Here is a 23,332-nt window from a genome sequence, read left to right as displayed (position 1 = left end):
TAAATGCCGTGCAAAGCAAGACAAAATATATTATGGGATGAAACTTGTGTTGAAAATTTTTTACTTTACGCCAGTTCTTGGATCCGCGCCTGTAAATGTTCTCTGATCGTCAATAGATTGAAAATTATGTATCAAAACCATATGTATAGTGGTAGCTAGATGAAAACATTTGACAAAAAATTATAGGTCTACCAGTTTTTTGAACGATCGTAATTGACTGTTTAATATTAAGAAATGTCACACCCACCGACCGTATGCAGTGCAAAAATCCTAGTAATTTATTTTTACATCATTTACGGTATTCCAAAAATAGTTATACCATTATTCATTCGGGCGTTCCCGTGATCCTTCGGAAACCTACGGAATTACTAATTTATTACCCAGCATTCACTTTGGCTTTCTTCATTTTTCAGGGTTTGGTTATATCACAACTGAGTGAAATATTCGAAGTTTGTAAGTAATATTACTTTCAAAAATGATTTTCGCATGATTTGGACTTGGTCTTGCATACGGCTTTGTCGACAGAATCTTTTAAAGTCATATTTTCCCCCAAATTAAGGAATGACGAAGAAAATGAAATCACTTTTGTCTGTCGTGATCCATAACATGTATTTTTTTTTCAAATATTCTGTCAGTAACTAACAGTTTTCTTTATTTATACTCTACATTTTACAGATAATTTTTCTTTTGTAAATGAAGATAATTCCTGGCGTAATTAGGAGGAGACAATCATAGTAAATGATATTATCCTGGTAGAATGTAATGGACTGACTCCTTTGTTTCCCCATATTTTTTGTTTGTTACCAACCAAATCTGAAATAGTCAGAATGATGCAGAATATCTGATCCAAGAACAAAACCAGATTTTTATAATTTTTAATAATGTTATCTCTCAGTCAGAACTAAATGACAACTATATAATTTGTGGCAACTGATTTGATGTTCACACCAATTGACCAAATATATTGATCAGCTGTTCATAATCATATTCTAACCAGATGTCTCTGACTAGAGACAAAGGAAATTGTACTACTGACAGTTGCCATAGAACGTTTAATGTCATAAGCAAACAAGTAAATGTAGTCATCATAGTTAACCAGTCTAGAAATATTGGAGTCTCTGTACATTGACAGACTGTCACATGTCAACACATCATACATTGTACATGTACCTGTGCTCATGTACAGTTGTATTCACAATTCAGTGGAAATAAATTGACTGGTACAAAACTTAACATTTACTTACAACTTACAGTGTACTTTATCTTAACTATAAGTTTGTATGTGTGTATCATCTTAAGAAACATTTTTGATATTTACACCACAGTCTTGTTACTTTTCTAGTGATGACATGTATTTGTATAAAAGATATATAATTTAAAATTCCACTCACCTGTTTTTTTTCCTGACCAATAGAGTAAGATTGAGTGATTTGATTGGTTGAATACAACTTAACTTTAAAATGGCCCCTCACAGTGTTGGTTCAGATGTACATTTTACGGCATAAGGTACATGTAGGACTTAGGACCTCAACATAAGAGTGTGATTACTTTGTAAAACAGATTAACTGTACATGCACATTTGTCAGGGAATTTTTCAATTACAGATTCTGCATATTTTACTGAAAATTACACTCTACAGATTGTAAATCTCTCTATATTGATTATTTTAAAAATGGAAGAATTAAGGATTTTAGGGATCATTTTCATAAAGTACAGATGGTATAGGATTTGGGAAGGCATGTGGTCATGGACCATTTGCTCTTTCTAGCTGGAAATGATCCCTTTCATCTAAAAGAAAATCATGCTTTCATAACAAATGGCCCTTCAAAATGTCAATATTCAATAGCCCCATCTTAAAATGTTTTTCCCAACCACTGAAAGTACATTTGTACCATACGAAGACTACAAAATAAATTGTCATACCTGAAAAAGAGTATAAAGAGGGCTGATCTCTGTATCTGAAACTTGTATGTTTACAAGCGCTGTCTTTTTCTAGACAATGTTTGAAATTTACAATTTGTTTGTTTTCCTTCCAGAAAAAACAGAAGAAGACTTTTCATTTTATTTCTTTTTTGTTGTGTGCTGAAGTGTGATCAGTTATAAGAAACCAGCAAACATTCTGGACGGACAGCAAGGACAGGGTGGGACTTCTCCACACGTAGGAGGAAGGTATGCTTGAAGGAATGTAACTTCGTGCTTTCAAAAGTAGGCTGTAGGTAGCAATTTTCACTTGCTTCAATTAAATTTGCATGGAAGTATACTGAAAGGGGGCCTTCTGTTTGGGATTTTATGGTCAGCTTCTCCTGTAAAGGCTTTCGAAAGCCCTAAAACAAATAATGTCCATTGTATAATTGATAAATCGTAAATCAGTTAATTCTTTTATGCCTCCTTTTGTGTATACAGTAAAGTACTGAATGACTGATGACCAATATTATTGATGACTAGTAAGATGATGAGGGTTGAGCATTCAGTTTTACATTGTGGATTACACAAATCAATCAGGGAATAAGTTTTGGAAGGACCAGGGCTTATGAATGTTTTGTCTTTGTTCTGAATTTTTTGCAGAATAGGGTTAATACAAAAAATCACTTATGGATCTCAAAAGAAAGAAAATAAAGCTTATCCCATGTCAATCAATATCTTAGATGCAAAAGATATAAATTTTTATTAAAATAAAATCAAGAGTTGTTAAATGGATATCTGGATCTAGAAAAAACTATTTTTAACTTAAATTACATGCAGGGCCTAATCTTGAGGTAGAAATTGGTAAAAACTTCTCCGTTTGTGCTAACTTCTCTCTTTTGTCTTTGAAAGGGGGAAGTTTTGGTTATAGCTAACTTGGACATAAATGTCAGTATTAAAATTTTTTAAACAGAATTTACGGAAACATCTCCTTGTCGTTGTTGTCTAGGTTCATCCCTGCATGTACATGTAGCTACATGTTCATGTTCATCAGGCATCTTGTAATACAACTAGTAAATTATAAGAAGGATTTGAAGATTGGTAACACCAAATATTCAGACTAGCTTGTGATATACAGTACATTGTAGTTGAGCAAAAGGTTAAGGCTGAATTTGAGTTTTTCATTGAGTTTTTAGACCAGTTTGAAAGTTTTCACTTTATACCAAAAGTCCTTCCTAGTATTGTATTGGTACATTTGCTTTTGTCTCAGGTGGCTCATAACAGAGTTATTAATTTTTGGATAAATGAAATGACCCTTTGATTGAAGAACTTCAAAGGAAGGCTTGTGGTGTTAGTACTTTGTGGTGAAGATGGATGCAAAATTTTCATGCTTCATATAATCAAAACATAATTGCTTCCTGTATATTTAGGGACGAGAGACCACCCGTTTTATCTGGATCGGATGCTTCAGCATCCAAACTGCCTAAAAACCGATGGGTTCCTCCAAGTAGTGTAAAAAGAGATGTACCCCAACCTGATGATAAACATGATGTTACTTTCCGTAAAGTTAGAGGGTATGTATTGTGATGATATTCATGTTGGAAGTTGTATTTGTAAAGTGAAATTGCATTCACAATTTTTTTTATTAGTGATAAGAAATGGAAGTAGGACTTAACAAAATACATGTATTTATGTTGAAACCTGATTTACTTATGCTTGATATGGAATATACTTTTCCTTTTTCAGTACATTGTATTTTCAATGTTTTTCTTGCATAAGGTAAACTACATACATGCATCTTCCATTATTTGTGACATTAAAAAATCAGATCTGAAAATAACACTAATATAGCTACCTCTTTCAGAGCTATAGGCATTTAAGAAATTAATATTATGCTAGCATGTAATTATAATACCAGTGTTAGAAACTGAATTTTTTGTCAACATAGACCCATCAAAATTTTACTTAGACAGCTCTGTACATTTTAAAGCAACTTGAGCCAATTTCAACATAGACCCGCTTGATTTTACATAGACTTGGTTCTTAGGTTTACTGCTAATTTCTTTCACTGTAATATGTATGTTTACTTAATGTATAAAACTGTATTTTTAGAATACTCAACAAACTCACCCCAGAGAAGTTTGATAAGTTAAGTTTAGAACTCCTAAATGTGGGAATAGAGAACAATACCATTCTCCATGGCGTTATTTTATTGGTAAGTGTGTAGTAACAGTCAGTAAGAAACTCGGTTATTACTGGACTTTTCATCCAATAAAATTTCTATTCCCACAAGATCAATTGTGGTTATACCCATCCTTGTTATGTGTACAGCTTATGCTATAAACTTCATAAACAAATTGTGTCATTCCTTATAGTGGCATTTACGGAACAAAGTACTTTTTACTGAAAATAATCTTATTTGTAACGGTACATTGTTTCATAGTCATACATGTAGGAGTAGAGCTGTTGAAAATTATCTCGCAACAAATTAATATGGATATATTTAGTTTTTAATTTTCATTGTGATATGATATATGAAGTATTTAGATAATATTTATGAAAGTATAAAAATCTACTATAATGTATTACAATAAAACCTGACTGACATGTTTACATTGGAAAGATAGGATTTCTTTGTGTTCTTTAGTAGTATTCAAGCTAAGAATCATTCAAAATGTGATTCATGGGTGTCTACAAAAAAGCCTACATATTTTTATTTTTGATATTTTGTTTGAATTGCCATAGTAAATAGAAATTATCATTTGGTTTTTCATATAAACTCTGTTTTTAGGAGAACATCATAAAAATGATATAGAATACACTGTAGATTTCAAAATTAAGAGAGATACGTATAACTCTATTGATGACACTCAAATACAATAGAACCTATTGGGTTGTCAATGTTGATTATCTCCTTTTTTAAGTTTTTAATGAATAATTACACATTTCATAATATAGATCCTTAAAACAACTTCATTACAAACATAAAAGTATGTAGTCTTTTTTTGGGTTGTATCACATTTTTCAGATTTTACATGATTCTTACAAAGACTGCTACTTATGTACATAATCCATGTAAGGACTTAAATTTATGTTTTTTACCAGTCTGTGTCAATTCCCAGTAACCAGATCTAGTAAAAAAGATTTTTTTTCATTTTTTTTGTAATGTGTAAATAATTACCAATTTGGATTAAAAAAGAAAACTACTGTATGGTTCTGACTAGTAGCTGAATATTTTATGGCTCTCTTTGACACAAATTGTACTACTTGCTCTTCAGCAGAGATAGAAAACTGACTTAAGGATCATATGCATACATTTACATAATGTACACATACATTAAAGCCTGTCCAAAAAAAACACAAGTAAATTGGAAACCTGTTCAAATCAGATTCCCCCAGAAATCCCATTGTATCAATTTCAATGCATTTTGAAACTGTATAAAACAAACACAATCATAAGTCAAACATATTCTTAAGTCCCAAATGTATATTGTGACAAATAAAAAGACACATTTATGCAGTATTTTATAGGAGACAACTTGAGCATTGTTTTTTCTTCAGATATTTGAAAAAGCCCTTGATGAACCCAAGTATAGTTCTATGTACGCACAATTATGTCACCAATTATGTGAAGATGCACCAAACTTTGAACCTGCCTCCTCAAATATAACTGTAAGTACCAGTCAAGGATTGAAAGATATTTAGTAATTTTGTAAAATTTTTATATGTGAAATATTTCAAGTTTAGGTTGGGCTATTTTCAACTTTCTATTGTCAGTCTCCAGTGAAAATTATTATTTAACAACTTCCCAGTCTACTCTTAAAAAAAGTGACTATTAAAGTTCTTTACTTTAAGTTCGTATGTTTTTACTTTCAGACATTTCGCCGCCTCCTTTTAAACAAGTGTCAAGATGAATTTGAGAACAGATCTAGAGCAACAGAAGGTAACCTTAATTTTCATTTCTTCATTCACCACATTGGAGTCTCAATTTTTCACCACTGTGTCTCCATCACAGTAAAACTGAGATAAAGTTGCTTCATTTTGATATTTTCAATTTTTTGTTCATGTACCCAAATGAATTTTTTTTTAACTTCCCGAGTCATTAAATATATTTTGGAATGTAGATAGAAGATGTTAATTACAGACATATTTTGAAATGATAACTTGACTGTTTGGTGGAGACACTGTGACTCCACTTCCATCATCTCTACTGTGGAGATTGGAGAAATTAAAATTAGCGTTGCAGCGTATTTCTGCTTTTACCAATCTAGATTTTACAATTATGATATAAGAAATCATTTACAGAGCCTCCTGTTTATCTATACTTGACCATAGGCTGGCCGTTTATGTCACAATAATTTACCGCAAAGGATAGCCTAGCATAAACAAAGGTGGAGATAGTAATTACATGTGTTAATTTTATTTCTTTTAATTTCAGCTTTTGATCGCAACGATGGACCCCTCACCCCTGAAGAAGCTGAACAGTACCATCTGGCCAAAAGGAAAATGCTCGGAAACATTAAGTTTATTGGTGTGTATATAATAAGATTTTCTTTTTAATGTCAATTTGATTTCATCTACTTCTACATATAATTGTTTGACTGTTGAAAAGATTATCATCTTTTACATGTAACTGTACTTTGGAATGTAATTAACTTCTTGGGCTGTCATAAAAAAAATAGCAACAAGGTTTTGTCTTAAAAGATGTCCAATTATAGTCAAGATGTTTATTTCTTCTATCACTTGAGGCCTTTGATTCAAATGCATGTATGTGCATTTCAAACAAGGGTTAGTTTGTTTTATATTGGTTTTTTTGTCAATTAGGTGAACTTGGAAAGCTGGAAATGTTACACGAAGGAATTTTACACAAATGCATTAAACAGCTACTGGAAAAGAAGAAAAATGTACCTGTTCGAGATATGGCCGAAGACCTTGAGTGCCTCTGTCAGATAATGAGAACTGTTGGACGTCGACTTGACACTTCCAAAGCTAAGGTGCATATATTCAGAATAAGATGTAGGACTTCCTATCTTTAAAATATTTTGGTTATATTAATATTCATATACATGTTATTTTGTGTATGTACTACATTTTTTTTTCATCTATCAGCATTCAGGTTAATATTTTTTGTGTTTTGATCTTAAATTTTTTCATTGATTGTGCAAACCTTGTAATACCCAATTTACAATAGTTTCTCATGTAGATGATTATATTATACTGACACTCAATGAATCACTGTGTCTGTCTGTTATTCTGTCTGAATTCTGTAAAATTTTCTCAGCTGTCAATTGATGATTTGTTTTCTAATTTGTTATGTGGCCCTATAAAGATGGGGATTATGAAGTGTGAAGTGAATTTGGTTGCTGGATTGGACAAACATATATTACTTCATATTTGAATTAAGTTTCCCTGTTCTCTCAATATTGAATAGCCTGTTATTACACTTTCAGTCGTGGATGGATCAATATTTTATGAGAATAAGAAGTTTTTCACAGAACGCTGATTTACCCTCAAGGATTAGGTTTATGCTTCAGGATATTGCGGAACTGAGACACAAAAAGGTAAGTGCTTTCTAAGTGATAGTGATGAAGCGTCTGCAACATGACTGGCTAAAAAAAAGTTCAGTCGTAAATGATGAATTTAAAAAAGAAGTGATTGTTTTAACTTTAACCTAATGTTGAGTATATTTTTAATTTAGGAAGTCAAATATATTCCTGTTCAGCTTTGTTCTTCATAGTCAAAGCCTGAAATCATATTTGGTTCTTACATGCATTTATATTGAAGATCTAGGATTTCTGGAAATTCCGTCTTGAAAACAGGAATAAATCTAGTAGTGGAATCAAAACTTTTGAATTTGAAAGAATCATGTATTTCATTATCAGGACAGTTTCAGCGTTTACCTTAGGGTTTGTCCTATTTTTCTTCGAAGTTTGGCTGCAAATAACACTCTACGGATTGTGAATTGCTCCATATTACCTATATTGTAAATCATAAAATTCCTTATTTAACCAATCATTTTCATAAAATGAAAATACAACAAAAAATATGATTTGTTATGAAGAGGCATTATCAGGTCATTGATACAGGGGTGATTTTGTTCCATTTTTTTTAAGTGGAATTCCGCTTTTTCAAATCAGAAATTAACAGTTACGAATCTTTTTTTTACTGTTTATTTATTTCCAATTTACTGATTTCCGCTTTATTTGATGACCTCGTAAAATCAGGTCTGTGGATAGGGTTGCATGAAGCACTGTACACGAAGCACTGTAAACTTTTATACACTATTGAATGATTGTTGTTAATTAACTCATGTAGTTTGAAATAAAAAGTATATTAAAAGTGCAAGAATAGACTGTTAAAACATTGTTAAGCTGTTTCAGTGTTAAGATGAATTGTATTGATTGAAATTTTAGTGGGTACCAAGGCATGTTGCTAAAGATAATGGACCAAGGACAATAACTGAGATACGTCTTGAAGCAGCTGATGTAAGTATAGTAAAACTCAGATAAACATGCTATATTTCTGATTAGTAGAACTGTGGTTGATTTCATAAAAGTCTGTAAGTGAAAAATTCGTTGAAAGTTGTGGTGTCTTATGTGAAGTTAACACTTATGATGAATTTTACAACTACAATTTTCTGTGAATTTGATGACTGATTTTCTTCATCAATTACAAACTCAAATTTTACATTTATGATTATTTACTGTGCATTTACTTTAGATTTTTGTCAGTGTTCACTTTATTTGTTGACCTTGTAAAATCAGGTCTGTGTTAAACTCATAACATAAAATGTGGATTTCAGATTTATTTTATTAAAGATAAGGTGGTAATTCTACAGCACATAAATGGCAATTGTGTTATGTAATGAGTGTCTAGTTGTGTATTGTAATGAGTGTCTGATGGTTGTCTATGTCACTTTGTCAGCATTATGGCTTAAATATTTGGGGTAGTTGCAGCTATGATTTAATAATTTTTCTGCTCTGTTGATATGTTATTCTTTGAATTCATCGAAAAAAAAAGGTATTGGAGCTAAATGGCCTAGAAAATATAGGTTATGGACCTTGAAGTAATTGAACAAAAATATTGAAAAGCTAACATTGCTCAGAAAATATAAAGATAGTATTGGAGTTTGTTTGTCTTCATGTAATATGTGTCTTCCTTATGCATTATAGGAATTTGGTGAATTTATACCACCAAACCAGTCGAGGTTTATGGGACGAGGGATGAATGGTGGAATGGCACCACAATGGCAAGGGGGTAATAATCTTACAGATCTGTTTGGCATGTCAGGACCTGGGATGCTTATGGGTAAGTCTGAGGTGCATAATGTTCGTAATTATTCAGCCACAGTCCTGAGCAATTGACATTGCTATTATAAATACTGGTTTAGACAGCCTAATCTGTTTATAAAAATAAAGATATTGTTTTTTAATTTGGCTTCTTTTATTCAGTTTGAAAAATTTTCACTGTTCTAGAGGAATATAAAGTATTAAATGTATTAAATTATTATACCCCCTCAAAGTTGGGGAATAAAAGAACCTGTTTGTCTGTCTGCCTGTCCATATATACACATATATATATCTTCTATAGGTACGATAGGAACTGGGACAGGACCAGGTGTTATAAATGATGCTCCAGGTTACATACCTAAACAAAAACAAGGACAAGGCTATGTAAACTACAATAAACAGAACCAGAACATGATGGGTAGGACAGGGAACCAGAGACAGAATGGTTCTCCAGGACAACAGACTGGTAGACTCTCACCTCAATCTACCCCAAATCAGCAGCAGCAGCAACAACAGAGAAAACAAGGTAGTTATATACACATTAATTATTTTGCTGAAGATTAATATTTTCGAACGATACATAACTCTGATTTCATGGAGATGTATACTTATTTGGAGTTTCCACCTTGGAAATGATTTACACTGTCTTTCTGAAGTCCAGATTTTTTTTGTTAAATAAGTACTCATTTTTTTAAACTTTCTTGTTGAAAATTAGTTTCAGTAACCTGCCTGTCACCGCTCCATGCTGAAATTCACGATTTACCTTGATTGCAGTGAATATGAAGAAGTAAAATTGAAATATACACAAAGTTTCTAGAGACATCTATTCATTTTCAGTCTTTTAGTATATTTTAGCTTCTACTATAATGGAAAACAAAATCTCATTTTCAGCAGGTACTCAGCAGAACAGGGACCTGCCTCCAAGGTTTGCTGCTAAGTTGTCACAGCAGCCTGCACAGATGTCGCCTCCCCCACCCAACCAACCAGTCACTCCAATGGCTATGATGAATGGTGTTGGTGGCACTTATCCACAAAAGGAAGAAATTAGTTTAAGGCCAGCCAAAAATTTCAATGTGTTTAAACCAGCTTCCCCAAGCAATTTACCTCGTTCAGCTCAAGGAGCACCACCAACAAGTCAGATGAGTAAAATGGTGGTTACTCCACCTGAACCTCCGAAGCCGCTCCTCAATAAGCAGGTGACTATCTTTCAGGTGTTCTGTGAGGTTGAAAGCTTTAATGCTTGTGGAACATTTTCTATGTTATCAAAATGCACTGCAACACATAAAAGAAATTTATATTTCTTATTTAAATAATGGTTTTTTCGTGGGTAGACCAAACCACGAAATTTGGTTCCCAATGAATAAGAGATTCCCATGGATGTTTGTACTGAAAACATTAAAACCACAAATTCAAGAATCCACAGACTTGTGTTTCTTCCCTGATACACAAAAACTGGTATCAATGAATTAAAGTACTTTGACAATACTACATTTAATCACAGTACTACATTTCTACATTTATTGACAGTACTACATTTCTACATTTATTTACAGCACTACATTTTATCACAGCACTACATTTATTCACAGTACTACATTTATTGCTAAGTTGAGGTAATGGGCATGTTAAAAAATATAAGATAACTTTTATGTTGATCTATTTATAGCAACCAATCACCATTAAGCAAGAGAAAGAGAAACCCAAGCCAGTCAAGAAAATTGTTCCTAGCAAAGAGGAAGTTTACAAAGCAACTGTAAGTTTAATTACATAATGGTTCCATATTATGTATCATACCATATACATCATAACATGTAGTTTTGCTTTGAATTATCCCAGAATTCTTTTAGAGAAAAAATGATATATTCATTGTGATATCATTTACTGAGATCAACAGTGATGGAATTTAAGGGTAATATTGTTAAATGCATGTTTAAATTCAATTTTGCCAGTAGAAAAATCATATCCCCTTTCTAAAATTTGCTCTTTATGTGTTATAAGTTCAGTTCAGAAATAACCCAAGAAACCTAGATTAAGCCTGTGGAGAATTTCTTAAATCCCTGTTCAGTGTGAAAACAATATGCCTACAAAATATTGATGTTCTTTGTTGTACCTTTCAGGCTGAAATTCTGACAGATTATCTGGAGAATGGTGCTGGCTGTAATGATGCTATTAATACATTTAAAGATCTGAATTGCCCTAAAAAGTAGGTTGTTATAAACATTTTATACACTAATATAAGTATTTTGAAGACACATATTTATAGTCATAATAGTTGAAATGGAGTGTTAGAAATACATGTATTTGTTTAGAACTTTTGAATTTGTATTTTTTCCAACCTTGTACAACCTTATTCTTTATAGTGTTGCACCAGTTGATTTATATATTTATATAGTCAACACTTTACCCACCCCCCAGCCCAAATGCTGGTGGGCTTGCAGAATTTGGCTTACAAGCCACTGATTTCTATATGAATTCATTTAAAATTTTTTAGCTCAGGCTTGTTATCAAAAATTTATATGGGAAAGACTGCATCAAGGGTCAAAGTTTCTGTTTGATTCATCATTTCTGGGTCAATCTTTTTTTATGTTAAAAAGATTTTCTTTGTTTCTCTTTATATTACAAATAATATTTTATTTTTAGATTGATGCCAGAAGTATTGGTGAAAATGATGAAGGGAACAGTTGATAAAAATGGTAGGTTTTAAAGGCTAGTTAAGTTGTACTATGAGGCATGGTAAGTGTACTTTGAGGCGTAATTAGTGTAAAAGTATCATTTATTGATACCACTTCATTTTGAATTGACGTTTATGAAAGAAATCCCATTGGAATGATGACTTTCTGTTTAAAACTGATAAAAAAAAAAGAAATTCCCAGATTGTAATGTCTACAAATGATTGAAGTGGCAATTAATCAGGAAAATTTTTACTGCACATAGTCCTAATTGAACAGTATCTAGTCATAAATTAGTGTGCTTGTACAGACTTCACTATAAATGTATGTCAAGTTGCATGAAGATGGTTTTAGAATTTGTTGAATAATAAAAGTCATCGATACAATGAGTGTTCAGAAAGAAATTACATGTCCTATTGTTATATATTTGTTATTTTTATGTTAAAAAATCAACATTATAAAACGGCAAGTCCACAAAGACCTGAATAAGCGTTTGACCATAATACCTTTTCAGTACTTGTTTATAGGATGATTTTTTTTACGTTCTTGTAGATGAGGAGAGAGAAAATGTTATGGTGCTTATTACTGCAATGAAAGGAGAAAATCTCATCATTCCTTCTCATTTTATGGATGTAAGTTGCTCAGTATGGTGTGCATCAGTGTTTTAGAATTCCCATTTCCCATCACCCGTGGAAAGTAGATTTTGACCTAGGAAAATTTTAATTTCACTGGTTTTATCTTTCATTTGTATTGTGGGAAAGAGATTTGTTTTCTAAAAATAATTCAGGGAAAGTTAAAATTTTCATAAATCCTAGAACTACATGCACCACAAGCGTCACTCTCCATTATTTGTACCCGTTTGACGATTAGCTTTGGGTCTGGTATTCAATTCAGTTACATCATGTTGAAAATTATGGTGAAGAAATACATGTATTTGTAGTAAAAATGTTATTTATTACAGATTTCTCCAAAATGAATATTTCACATTTCAGCTATGTACCAATTGTTATAATTACATTTTACGTGTAAAAATTGCAATAAGATGTGGATGTAATTATTTCTGAGTTTACATTTTTAACAATATTTTCTTGAGAAGTCCAAAAATGAAAATCAATTTAACTTAGTCATGACCTTAGAAGTTACATGTGATATAATATCTGATGCATAATTTCTTTCTAGGGACTCCAAATGTTGTTAGACAGTATGGCAGCAATGGAAGCCGAGGCACCCCTCATCAAGACGTACTTGGCCAAGTTTGCAGCGATGGCAGTAACAGAGGGGATAATTACTCTAGCTGAACTGTCAGAACCTTTAGAAAATGGGGCTTATTATCCCTTGTTTTTACTCTGTCTACAACAGATACACAAATTGAAGGAGAAAGACTGGCTTGTGACTACGTTCAACAACAGTAAAATAAATCTACAGAAAATGTTGCCTGGTAAGAAGAGATGTGGTGTGATAGTCTTGTGCGCTTACACATAAAATGGACTTTTTTACACCTGGAGGCTAGATTGCAATATTCTTGTCTGTCCATCTGTTACATTTTTCTGTAACAGATTTCTCAGCTTCTATGTGGGGGAATGTTTCGATATTTGGTCAATTGCTTTTGCATGATCACTTGTACTGTTTTTCCTGTCACATATTTGACAGAAATGGTTGAGTTGGGGTATTCTTAGCACGATTGTAGCATACTACATCTTGTTAGTTGAAACATGTTTTGTTTGCAAAGTATCAAAAGGGATCATGCACAATTTAGATTGTTACAGGTATGTACATGTACTGAACAACAATATGAAGGCTTCAGGCAAGTTTAATGCCAGAAATGTACCAGATTAGTTTTACAACTGGGTAATACCTTAGGGCAGTTGTATGTTTTAAACTTTTAATGTATGCCCTTGAAACTTTTTTTTGTTTGAAGTGATGTTCAATCCTGGTTCTAATTATACTAAATGAAAAAGTTCTAATGTAGAATGTATTACCCGTATACTTTAAAATGTAAAGCAGCTTACAAAAGTTACCTGAAATGTAAACCCAAATTATACAACATACCATGAATCTTATTTTTGCTCCTGTTAATTTTGCATATTGTTGCTTGTGATATTTTTTATGCAATATTTATTTGATGTAGTTGTCATTCCCAATATGATTATTGGCCACATAAAATCAGGTCTGTAACCAGGACTATGTTTTATAAACATTAAAAGTTGAGGGTTTTTTTCTGGAATTGCTTTGGATTTTCTCAAATCTTTTCAATTTTCAGCTCTTTGACTGGTCAGTGTTAAGAGTTCAGAACAAGCTTCTGGGAACACTATAAGTTATTAAATATTTATGATTTAAGTTAAGTGGTCACAAAGTCAATACACTGATATTGAATTCTTCTATTTACAGAAATTGATCAGACAAAAGAGAGGATGATGGAGATATTAGAAGACAGGGGACTGAGTTTCATGTTCCCGTTACTACGTGTACAATCTGAGTTGTGGCGACAAATCCAGGCTGAACCTAATGCCACAGCTCTGTACAAATGGATCAAGGACAAAGTTGATCCCAGTCTACACTATACCAAAGGTTTCATAAATGTTTTAACTACATGGTAAGTTTATAAGATCTTGTTCTACTGTATACTAAAAATACTGGCCTCAGTTTTACAAAACTTATAGGATGATACTTACATGAAAGACACAATGAAAGCTAAAAATTACCCAAGTCAGAGAAAATTCTCAACTGTTTGTGATGTCATAAATTTCAAAGACTTTGATTGAATTTACCATGGAAATGTAAGAATATTCCCAGACTCAAGTATTTTTTTCAACTGATGTGGCACCGGGATCTGATGTTGTCATGCTGGTTTTTATCCTACAATATACCTACATGTATTCATACCTTGAAAATAAAGATTTTTTATTGGATAGCTATGTAACTGTTTTACCCTGTGTAACTTGGTTTTAAGAGCAAATCTAATTTACTTTAAAATTGACAGTTTTGTATCCCCACTTGGTGCATATTTAATCTTGAAAAGTAGATATAGTCGAACTTCACTTGCTCGAATTCCGATGGCTAGAACACCCAGGATTTCTTGAACACAATTCAAAGTACCAAAATTTTCTCCTATACAATCAGTAAAATAACCTTTGATTTCTCAAACTTCGATCTGGAACACCTGAACTGACTAGTCTATCCGTTTGGTAATAAAACTTGGAGAATAACCCTCTTTTATACGAACTTGTCAGCCATTTTGAACAAGGAACTCAAATTCTGAACGTTTTCAAAGGCAAACACAGCATTTTTAATGTCCACAATTCACATAATCTTCTGAAAGCACATAAAAAAGATCTACGAACTAACTTAGAAGGAAGTAAGCAATTTCTAACATTGAAGTCGAACTCGGACCGGCAATGAAAAAAATCCTGAAATATACAATTTCTTGAACTCCGAATAACTCGAACACATTTCAACTGTAATTAATTTTTTATTAATAAGTTAAATTTTCTTTCTGATATCATTTTAGTGTACTTAAGTATGTAACTGCAGAGTGTACTTTGGGGAAAGATGTTGACACAACAATAACTCCAGAGAAGTCAGCTATAGAGAAAGAAAAACTTAATCTGGATAAAATGAAGGTAATGGCCCTGAGGCTGAACATTAAAATTGTGGTTCATTTATAAGTCCTTATGAGAAACACCGGAGAAAAATGATTTGATACAAAAAATTATAAGTACATAATACAATTTAGATAATTTTGATATCAACTATGAATGCATTTAATTCGGCAGTGAGACATATATGTGGATATGTTTTTTTAGCATTCCAGATTGTGAAAAAAATCAATTTTACAGTCCTAGGGTATTGGCTGACTTTTACCTTTGAAAAAGTAGAGAAATATTGATTTGTTTTCAGTATACATGTATGATATGGGCACATGTTTTAATTAATAATAATATGATATATTTGTACAGGGAGTACTGCAGATGTTCTTACATGACCATAGTGACCTACAGATGGTGACTCTGTATGCTACACAAGTATTCTGCCACACGCAGCAATTCCCTAAAGGTAAGATTGTATGCTACTCCAGTATTTTGTCACACAGAGGAATTCCCTAAAAAATAAGATACATGGCTAATCAAGTATTCTGTCACACAAAGCAATTCCCTAGAGGTAAGATTGTATGCTACTCAAGTATTCTGTCTTACACAGTGGGATTGCTGAAAGTTTAAAGTTTGGTGCTTGTAGGAAAGTGAATATAGAATTTAGTTTATCATTAGGAAGATAAAGCCTATAATATTTAGTTTTAGGTGGTAGAACACCTCACTAGTGGACCCTTGATTTGAAACTTTGATAAGTCCAGCTCCATCCATTTTGAACCCTACATTCTAGTTAACTTTAAGTATGCAGTGTAAATTTTCAGTTGAGAAGCTTTTATAGAGGACAAAGTCCTCAAAGTAGTATTCAATGTAAAATAAAGTAGTAGCTTGGAAGTGCTGAGAGCCTGATTTCAGTCTGACAGGAAGTCATGTCTTTCAGAGGTTCCCATACAAGTTCGTTATTTTCTTATCTTCTTCACTGAAAAGCATTTACTATATATAAGAACCATCAAGTTGTCTGGAAAAAGCAACAAGAAGACTTTTTGATATATCTATACATTCAACTGGTCCTCAACTCATTAATCACTAACTTTATTTTTCTATAATTTTAGGGATGCTACTACGGCTGTTTATGAACTACTATGATTTAGAAATTGCAGATGAAGAGATTTTCCTGAAGTGGAAAGAAGAGGTCAATGATGAGTATCCTGGTAAAGGAAAGGCTTTGTTTCAGGTAGTTTTAAATTAAGTAGAAAAATCTTACATTGAGTAATTTTAAGTTAACTTCAAGAAATAGAATTTAAGATTAAAATACTGATGAAATGGACAACTAAAAGCTTAAAAAAATATGCTAAGTTCTGAGGCACACCTTCCCGCATCTGCGATTGTATTACTGTAAAATCTGGAAATTTCACATCCAGTCCGGAATCGACTTTTAATTAGTTAATGGATTCATCTGCGCACTTAACAGAAAGGTAAAAAATAGGATGCGAATGAGGCTGTTATTTAACATTGATTATTAAAAACGAATGTATGTCTGTTATGGAGACATGGCTCTTATTTCATTTCACATCTTATATTCCAGTAAAGTTTTAATGCTATGGAATATTTTATTTAACTTCTCAACATCCTGTAAGTTTACATAATTGTTCAATTCGATGAAATTTCTCGAAAAAAAACCATAAAACTTGCTTCTGATAAAATAATAATAATAATAATAAGCCTCCCTCCCACATCAATTTTTTTAATAAGTGGCCTGAGAATCTAGGCATTTTTTTGTATGGCCCTATTCTCTCCCCTGAGGTTAACTATATATCTAAATGAAAGGTTTATGCATCCTAAAGCTTATAAGCAATAGATTCTGTTGAAACTTTATGAAGTGTAAAAATCATGTTGTTATGCTTGTAGTAAAAGGCTTGCAAAAGGGGTCCATCTTTAGACTTGTAATTTTGTAAACTTGCAATGCATATGCTTGTCTTGTTCAGGAAGTAGGCCTAAGGTAATGGACACAACTCTTACAAATCATTGGAACGTTCATATTCATCATTTTACATCAATCTCATGTAGGCATCAAAGTAACCTGGACTGATTTCATTCTGTTTCAAAGGGAAGCTTTAAAAGGTATGATGAAATTGTATATGATGCAAACTTATCACTGATTTCATGAGTTATGTCCCTTACCCTAGGTCTGCCTTCTTAAATGGGAATTAATGGGGTAGTTGTCTCATGGACATTTCCACTATGTCACTGTTTCAATATATTGACAATGATTTTGTAGGTAAACACTTGGCTCACTTGGCTTGAACAGGCAGAAGAGGAATCAGATGAAGAAGAGGATTAAAGTAAATTGACTCGTAATGAAAGAAAAGAAGGGAGATAATATTTCTGTGTAGGAAATGAAAGGGAGATAATTCACAATAGGAACATTTTTGTATATAAGTTTATACAGTTGGTAGGAAAGTTAGACTCAATTCCAGCTTGTTACAGTGACTAACGGACTAATATATACAATGGACGTAGAAAATTTGTTATGACCTTTTTCATGCAAAACTTTTAGCAAGCTGCAGACACAACTTTCCAAGAACTTGGCTTTGTGAATGGCTTTGATAACAGTAGTTCAAAGATTACAGCTAGAAATCTGACATTTCCAACGAAAACACAAATACAATTACAGAATATTTTTGTGTTTTATTTCTATGAGCCCAAATTGGAGTTAGGATCTGAACACGAAAGAATAAGTTCTGCTAATCAGTGATAGAAGATGCATACCAATTTATATTTGGCTCAACATGCTTAAAAAAATTTATAACCAACATCGTTTCATCAGTCATTAACTTTTATACAGATGAAGATTTTGTATTGATATTTGGTTTCCTCAGATCTCAACAAGCATTTATTTCTGATGTTTTGCATTTTATGTAGAAAAAATGAAATAGGAAATCACACTGTATAATTAATAATTCCGAATGAAAGTGTGCCTGAAAATTTTAAATCATTTCCCATATTGTTTGTGGTCAAATTTCAAAATGTTACAGCTGTACTTTTTGATGTTATGCTTTTTACAACATCAACACTGCCAAAACTTGAACAAAATCAAGCTTATTCTTTTTCTTAAAAGCTGGTTTTATATGGCTTAGCTTGATTATGTATTTTTTGGACATTGATGGTGCTGCCCCGTATATTTCATCCATCTAATGAGTCATAGTTGCAATACTTTTTATTTTTATTGTTTTATGTGAGATTTTTCTCTCTGTCTTTCCAAAATAATCAATTCATTTTCAAAATTTTTGTTGATTTTGTCAAAACTCGCATATATATGTAGATTATGCATGTCAGACATGAAATATTATATTATATTTTACATGTAAAGCCCAAACTTTTACAGATGCAGAAATCTGCATTGACAAATGTATCCATTATCACATTCGCAATGGTGACGGTTTCCAAAAGATCATGTTTCTTGCAAATCTATTTCCATGTTAATTAAATCATGTTGAAATTCATCCCTCAATTTTAATTATAAATGAAAGTATGCTTATTAATGAAAGATGCAGCGATGTAATGAATGGATTTATAGGCTGTGAATGGCAAAAATGTTACTTAAAGAATTAAAGAAAAAAAATGTTTGTTTTGAATTTTTTTGTATGATTTTTTTTACAATTCTAGAATGTAAAACTATAACAGTTGTATAACAATTGTATGTTAATTCATCTTGTTAACCAGAAAATAGTCACATATGTTTCATGCTAGTCTTGTAGGTTTTCTGGATCTCTCATGTATTAAGTAGCAGTCATAAAAATCAGACAGGAGGGGATTTGTACATGTCAGAAACCCACTGAATTCACAATTTTTCTAATTCAGAAAGTTACAGACAACAGTCTTTGATTATCATTTGGATGTTGTATTTTAAGTTAAAATTACATAGATTGTACTTAAGTAGCTTTCTTTTTAAAAGTCAGGCAGAAGTAGCAGTCCTTTTAAAAGTCAGGCAGAAGGTGATTCACACATGTCAAAAACCCACTGAATTCAGTTTTATTTCTTGTTCAGAAACAGTAACTGATCATATAACCAGTTTTTCGTTTGGTTGATGCGCTTTTGAGATAAAAATTATATAGATTGTGCATGAAATTGGTACTTTGCGAGAGTTATCATTCTTGATTTGGTTCCATTTGGTCGATTTCATTGTGAGATGAATGTATGATTTTATCAAAAGTGGAGATCTGAATACAGAAATGATTATTATTATGTTAATATACAGCATGTGTAGACTGAAAAACCATCGTTTGTTCTGTGGGTTTTTTTACACCATGAATCACTTTACCATTGGCAATGTCTGAATTTTATATGGACTGGTACTTAATTGGCTTTCATAAGAGCTATTGTTCTTGATTTGGTTGATTTCTGTGGGAGATGAATATATAGTTTTCTCGAAAATACAGTTCTGAAAACAGAAAGGATTTACATTAAAGTATAGCACATGTAGACCAAAATGCATTGTTTGTATGGTGGGTTTTTGTGCACAATGAATCACCTCTACTATAGATTGTGTCTGAATTTTATGAGGACTGGTACTTTAATTACTTCATATTTCCTGTACGCATGTACATCTTTATAGCGTTAACATAGTTAATTATTTATTTGCTTTCTGTCTATATTTCATATCTTATTATAAAGTCTTATCCTGGTAGTTCATAGTTATGGAAGTTACATATGCACCTACATATTTAGATAAAACATCTGTACAAAATTATTATAAGGCTTTCCTACTTTTCCTCCCAAAAAATTTAGATCTTTTACAAAGTTCTAATGTTTGCTAATTTTACAGGGGATTTGAAAGTAATAGATACTGTAAGAATAACTTTTATGCTTAAAACTCTGAATGAGAAGGAAAAAAAAAACATTAAAATAATTACCCCAAGTATTAGATTAAATTAAGGTAGTAGACCTAGGGTAAGGGACATACATCTTGAAATCAGTGATATGTTTGTATCATATTCAATTTCACTGAAGCTTTTCAAGATTTTCTCTGAAACAGAATGGAATCACTCCAAGTCACTTTGATGCTTACATGAGATTGATGTTAAATGATGAATACAAACGTTCCAATGATTTCTATGAGTTGTATTCCTTACCCTAGGTCTGCCTCCTGAAGCACAATGGATATGTGGAGAAGATATTCTAACATGCCAAAACATTTTTAAAGCTGTCATTACCGATGATTTAAACTCATTTTTTTATATCTGGGAAACAAAATTGACAAAATTGAATTAGTCATGAATGAATGATAAAAAATTTACGACTGAAAAAAAATCAGGAAATGTTTGTCTTTTGATATATAGAGATACAATTTTTAGATGAGTTAGAAATTCATGTTGATCTTGTAAATAGTTTATTCATAAATGATACTGAAAATGAATTTAAGTTTATTCATAAATTCAAAATGAATTATATATTAATATGTGTTACCACTGGACTGGTAGTGTGTAGAGGAAACACACAGGGTATAAATTAAGTTCATGTAGCATGATAGTAGAACATGGGATTTTACATATTCAATTTAGGGGTCTGATTTATGGAAGGTGACATTTTTGTAGCAATAATTTGGGACTTTGTTCTGTTACCATGGATTTTATTACTTTTGTTGCCGGGCATTTCCAGAGCTTACTTCAAGGTGTTTACACTTGATGAAGACCTTTGTTACTATTTTATTATAGGTTACAAGCTGATGCATTCGTTGCATTTCTCGATATCAGTTCTTTTTTCTTTTGTGTAAACTGAGTGTCCTATTAGTTTTTTGTAGTCTATGTTACTGTGGCACTGCTACATGTAAGTGGAATCAATAAAATTTCTGTGAAGAATCTCTAAATGTTGCATCAATCGTATACCCTTATTTTAATACCTCATGACAGAAGAGCATGTTAATCCCACAAATTGTAAGGCATTTCTGAAGCATTTAAGGTTGTACCTAAGTATGTAATGTTGGTCTTTGATAGAATTGGCCAAATATGATCTCTTAACAAGAGGAGTTTGAAAGTCCCACAGTTAGATATTTCACAAATTAATTATCTGAAAATTTTTCATAAGGAATTAAAACCATAATCAATCAATCAATCAATCAATCTGTCAAATTTTCACTAAAGGCTGTTTCATTAAAAAATATGAGATATGAAGAGAAGAAACTTCATTTTATTTTTCTATGGGTGGATGTCAGAACTCTGGAAATTGAATGAAATTGTAGATTTCGCTTAAAACTGCTTCTATGGGTGAGAGTGTCCTGCCCCCGTAATAGAACAGCGTAATAATTTATCTGATTTATAAGATATTAAATCAGGTTGAGTATCATGTTGATGTGAACTTATTTTGTATCTTGTGATTTTGTATTTGTGTTTTGTCAGTTTAGTCTTTGAACAGAATGGTCGTTACATTTAATGGTATGTTGATATCTTTATATATATTATCTCGTGTACAATTATGAGTGTTAGGTGTAAAAGTGGATAAAATAGTTATTAGTCCAACAATTTCTAGAGACGAAGTAACACTTTATTTGTGTACTCACAGCTTATGGTAGCTAGATCAGCCAATTTATTCCATGTGGCTGTGTTGCTGATGGGAACAGAAATAATCGTGCATGTAGTATATTCTCAAATTTTTTCGGAGAATTTTTTTACAAGATCAGACTGGTTGGTTGGTGTATGATAAAATGAGATGGGAAGATTTCATGTTCTTGTAAAATGAACTCGTTTGATTTGGCTTAGTTGAGTAGAAGAGATTTAGTTCTCATAAAATGAGACTCAATTCTATCATCCTTTTAAAATGCTGGTGGATCTGTTGATGTTGCATTAAATGCTGTTGCCCTAGAATAATTTATAGAGGACGTTGATTGAAGTAATGGAATAGTGAAACTGTTACTTATCCTTAGAAAGTGTTGGTAATAACTGGTAAAAAATCGTATTGATGTATTGTTTTGTAAATTTCTATTGTCTTTCAGAAAACTCTATGTCCAATAAAAATATTAAAAGGTTTAGTTGTTACTATTATAATTATTTGTCATCTTCAATTCCCATGTATTATTAGATAATCGGTTTTAATGTCTGCAAACTATGATACACCCATATGTACGATGGGGATATACTGTACTCATTTTGTCCATCAATACCTCCACAAACAATTTGGTTTGTAAATGGATCTCTCCGTTGTACCGAAAGATGCTGCAACGAAGGAAAGACTGATTTTTGAGGTTGTGACTAAGGAATGAGGGGCCAGTAACCCATCTTTTTCTTGAAGGCCGGATAATAACCTTTGTAAAGTTGAATGGATCTCTTTGAAAATTTACCACAAGATGCCACACCCCAAAGAAAGGCTATAATAGATTTTGGGGGTTATTTAGGTCTCTCTAACCACTTCTAACGTTTCCATTACTTTACATGCTAAACAAATGATTTTCAATGTTTCACTGTGAATTTCCAGGACAAATGGCACCTTAAAGTTGCATACCATTGCAAAGCTTGGAAAACAAGGCTTTCAAAATCATTACTCTAATGGTATGATGTGCATAGAAATTCTTCACAAAATTTACTTGAATGAAAAATACTGAAAATCAACATTTTTACTTTTTCTGCTGACAGCATGAAGGCAAATTACTCATACATGTAACCAATATTCATACACTTTTATGGTTAATTACATATATGATTTTAAAGTGCACATTCTCAGCTTTATTTTGATGACTTTTAATCAGAATACACACAAATAATGCACTTACAATGCATAGGTCTAGGTTCAGTGTGTTTTTGGTACTACATAGGGATGACCATTTGACCGGAAAGTGGTTAGTGAGACCTTAAGATTCATGAAATAATCTTAGCATTGTGATATTAGCACTATATAA

General features: G+C 32.1%; 1 protein-coding gene across 1 annotated transcript; it reads left to right on the top strand.

Annotated features, from left to right (window-relative positions):
- Positions 1–335: 335 nt before the first annotated feature.
- LOC148610291 (eukaryotic translation initiation factor 4 gamma 2-like) lies at positions 336–22,464 on the top strand. The gene is made up of 23 exons (XM_088542630.1): positions 336–453; positions 2,037–2,169; positions 3,333–3,476; positions 4,015–4,117; positions 5,464–5,574; positions 5,779–5,845; positions 6,341–6,433; positions 6,727–6,896; positions 7,353–7,463; positions 8,316–8,387; positions 9,075–9,210; positions 9,493–9,717; positions 10,083–10,387; positions 10,858–10,944; positions 11,309–11,394; positions 11,832–11,884; positions 12,413–12,492; positions 13,040–13,298; positions 14,249–14,453; positions 15,369–15,480; positions 15,817–15,913; positions 16,557–16,678; positions 17,723–22,464. The coding sequence occupies exons 5-23, from the start codon at positions 5,503–5,505 to the stop codon at positions 17,783–17,785; spliced, it is 2,415 nt and encodes an 804-aa protein (XP_088398756.1). The 5' UTR covers positions 336–453; positions 2,037–2,169; positions 3,333–3,476; positions 4,015–4,117; positions 5,464–5,502; the 3' UTR covers positions 17,786–22,464.
- The last annotated feature ends 868 nt before the right edge of the window (positions 22,465–23,332 follow it).

The sequence above is a fragment of the Perna viridis genome, chromosome 8, assembly GCF_037379345.1.
Source record: "Perna viridis isolate PV_CMFRI_1.1 ecotype Kerala chromosome 8, ASM3737934v1, whole genome shotgun sequence".
Lineage (NCBI taxonomy): Eukaryota > Metazoa > Mollusca > Bivalvia > Mytilida > Mytilidae > Perna > Perna viridis.
This window is presented reverse-complemented; position numbering and strand designations above follow the sequence as displayed.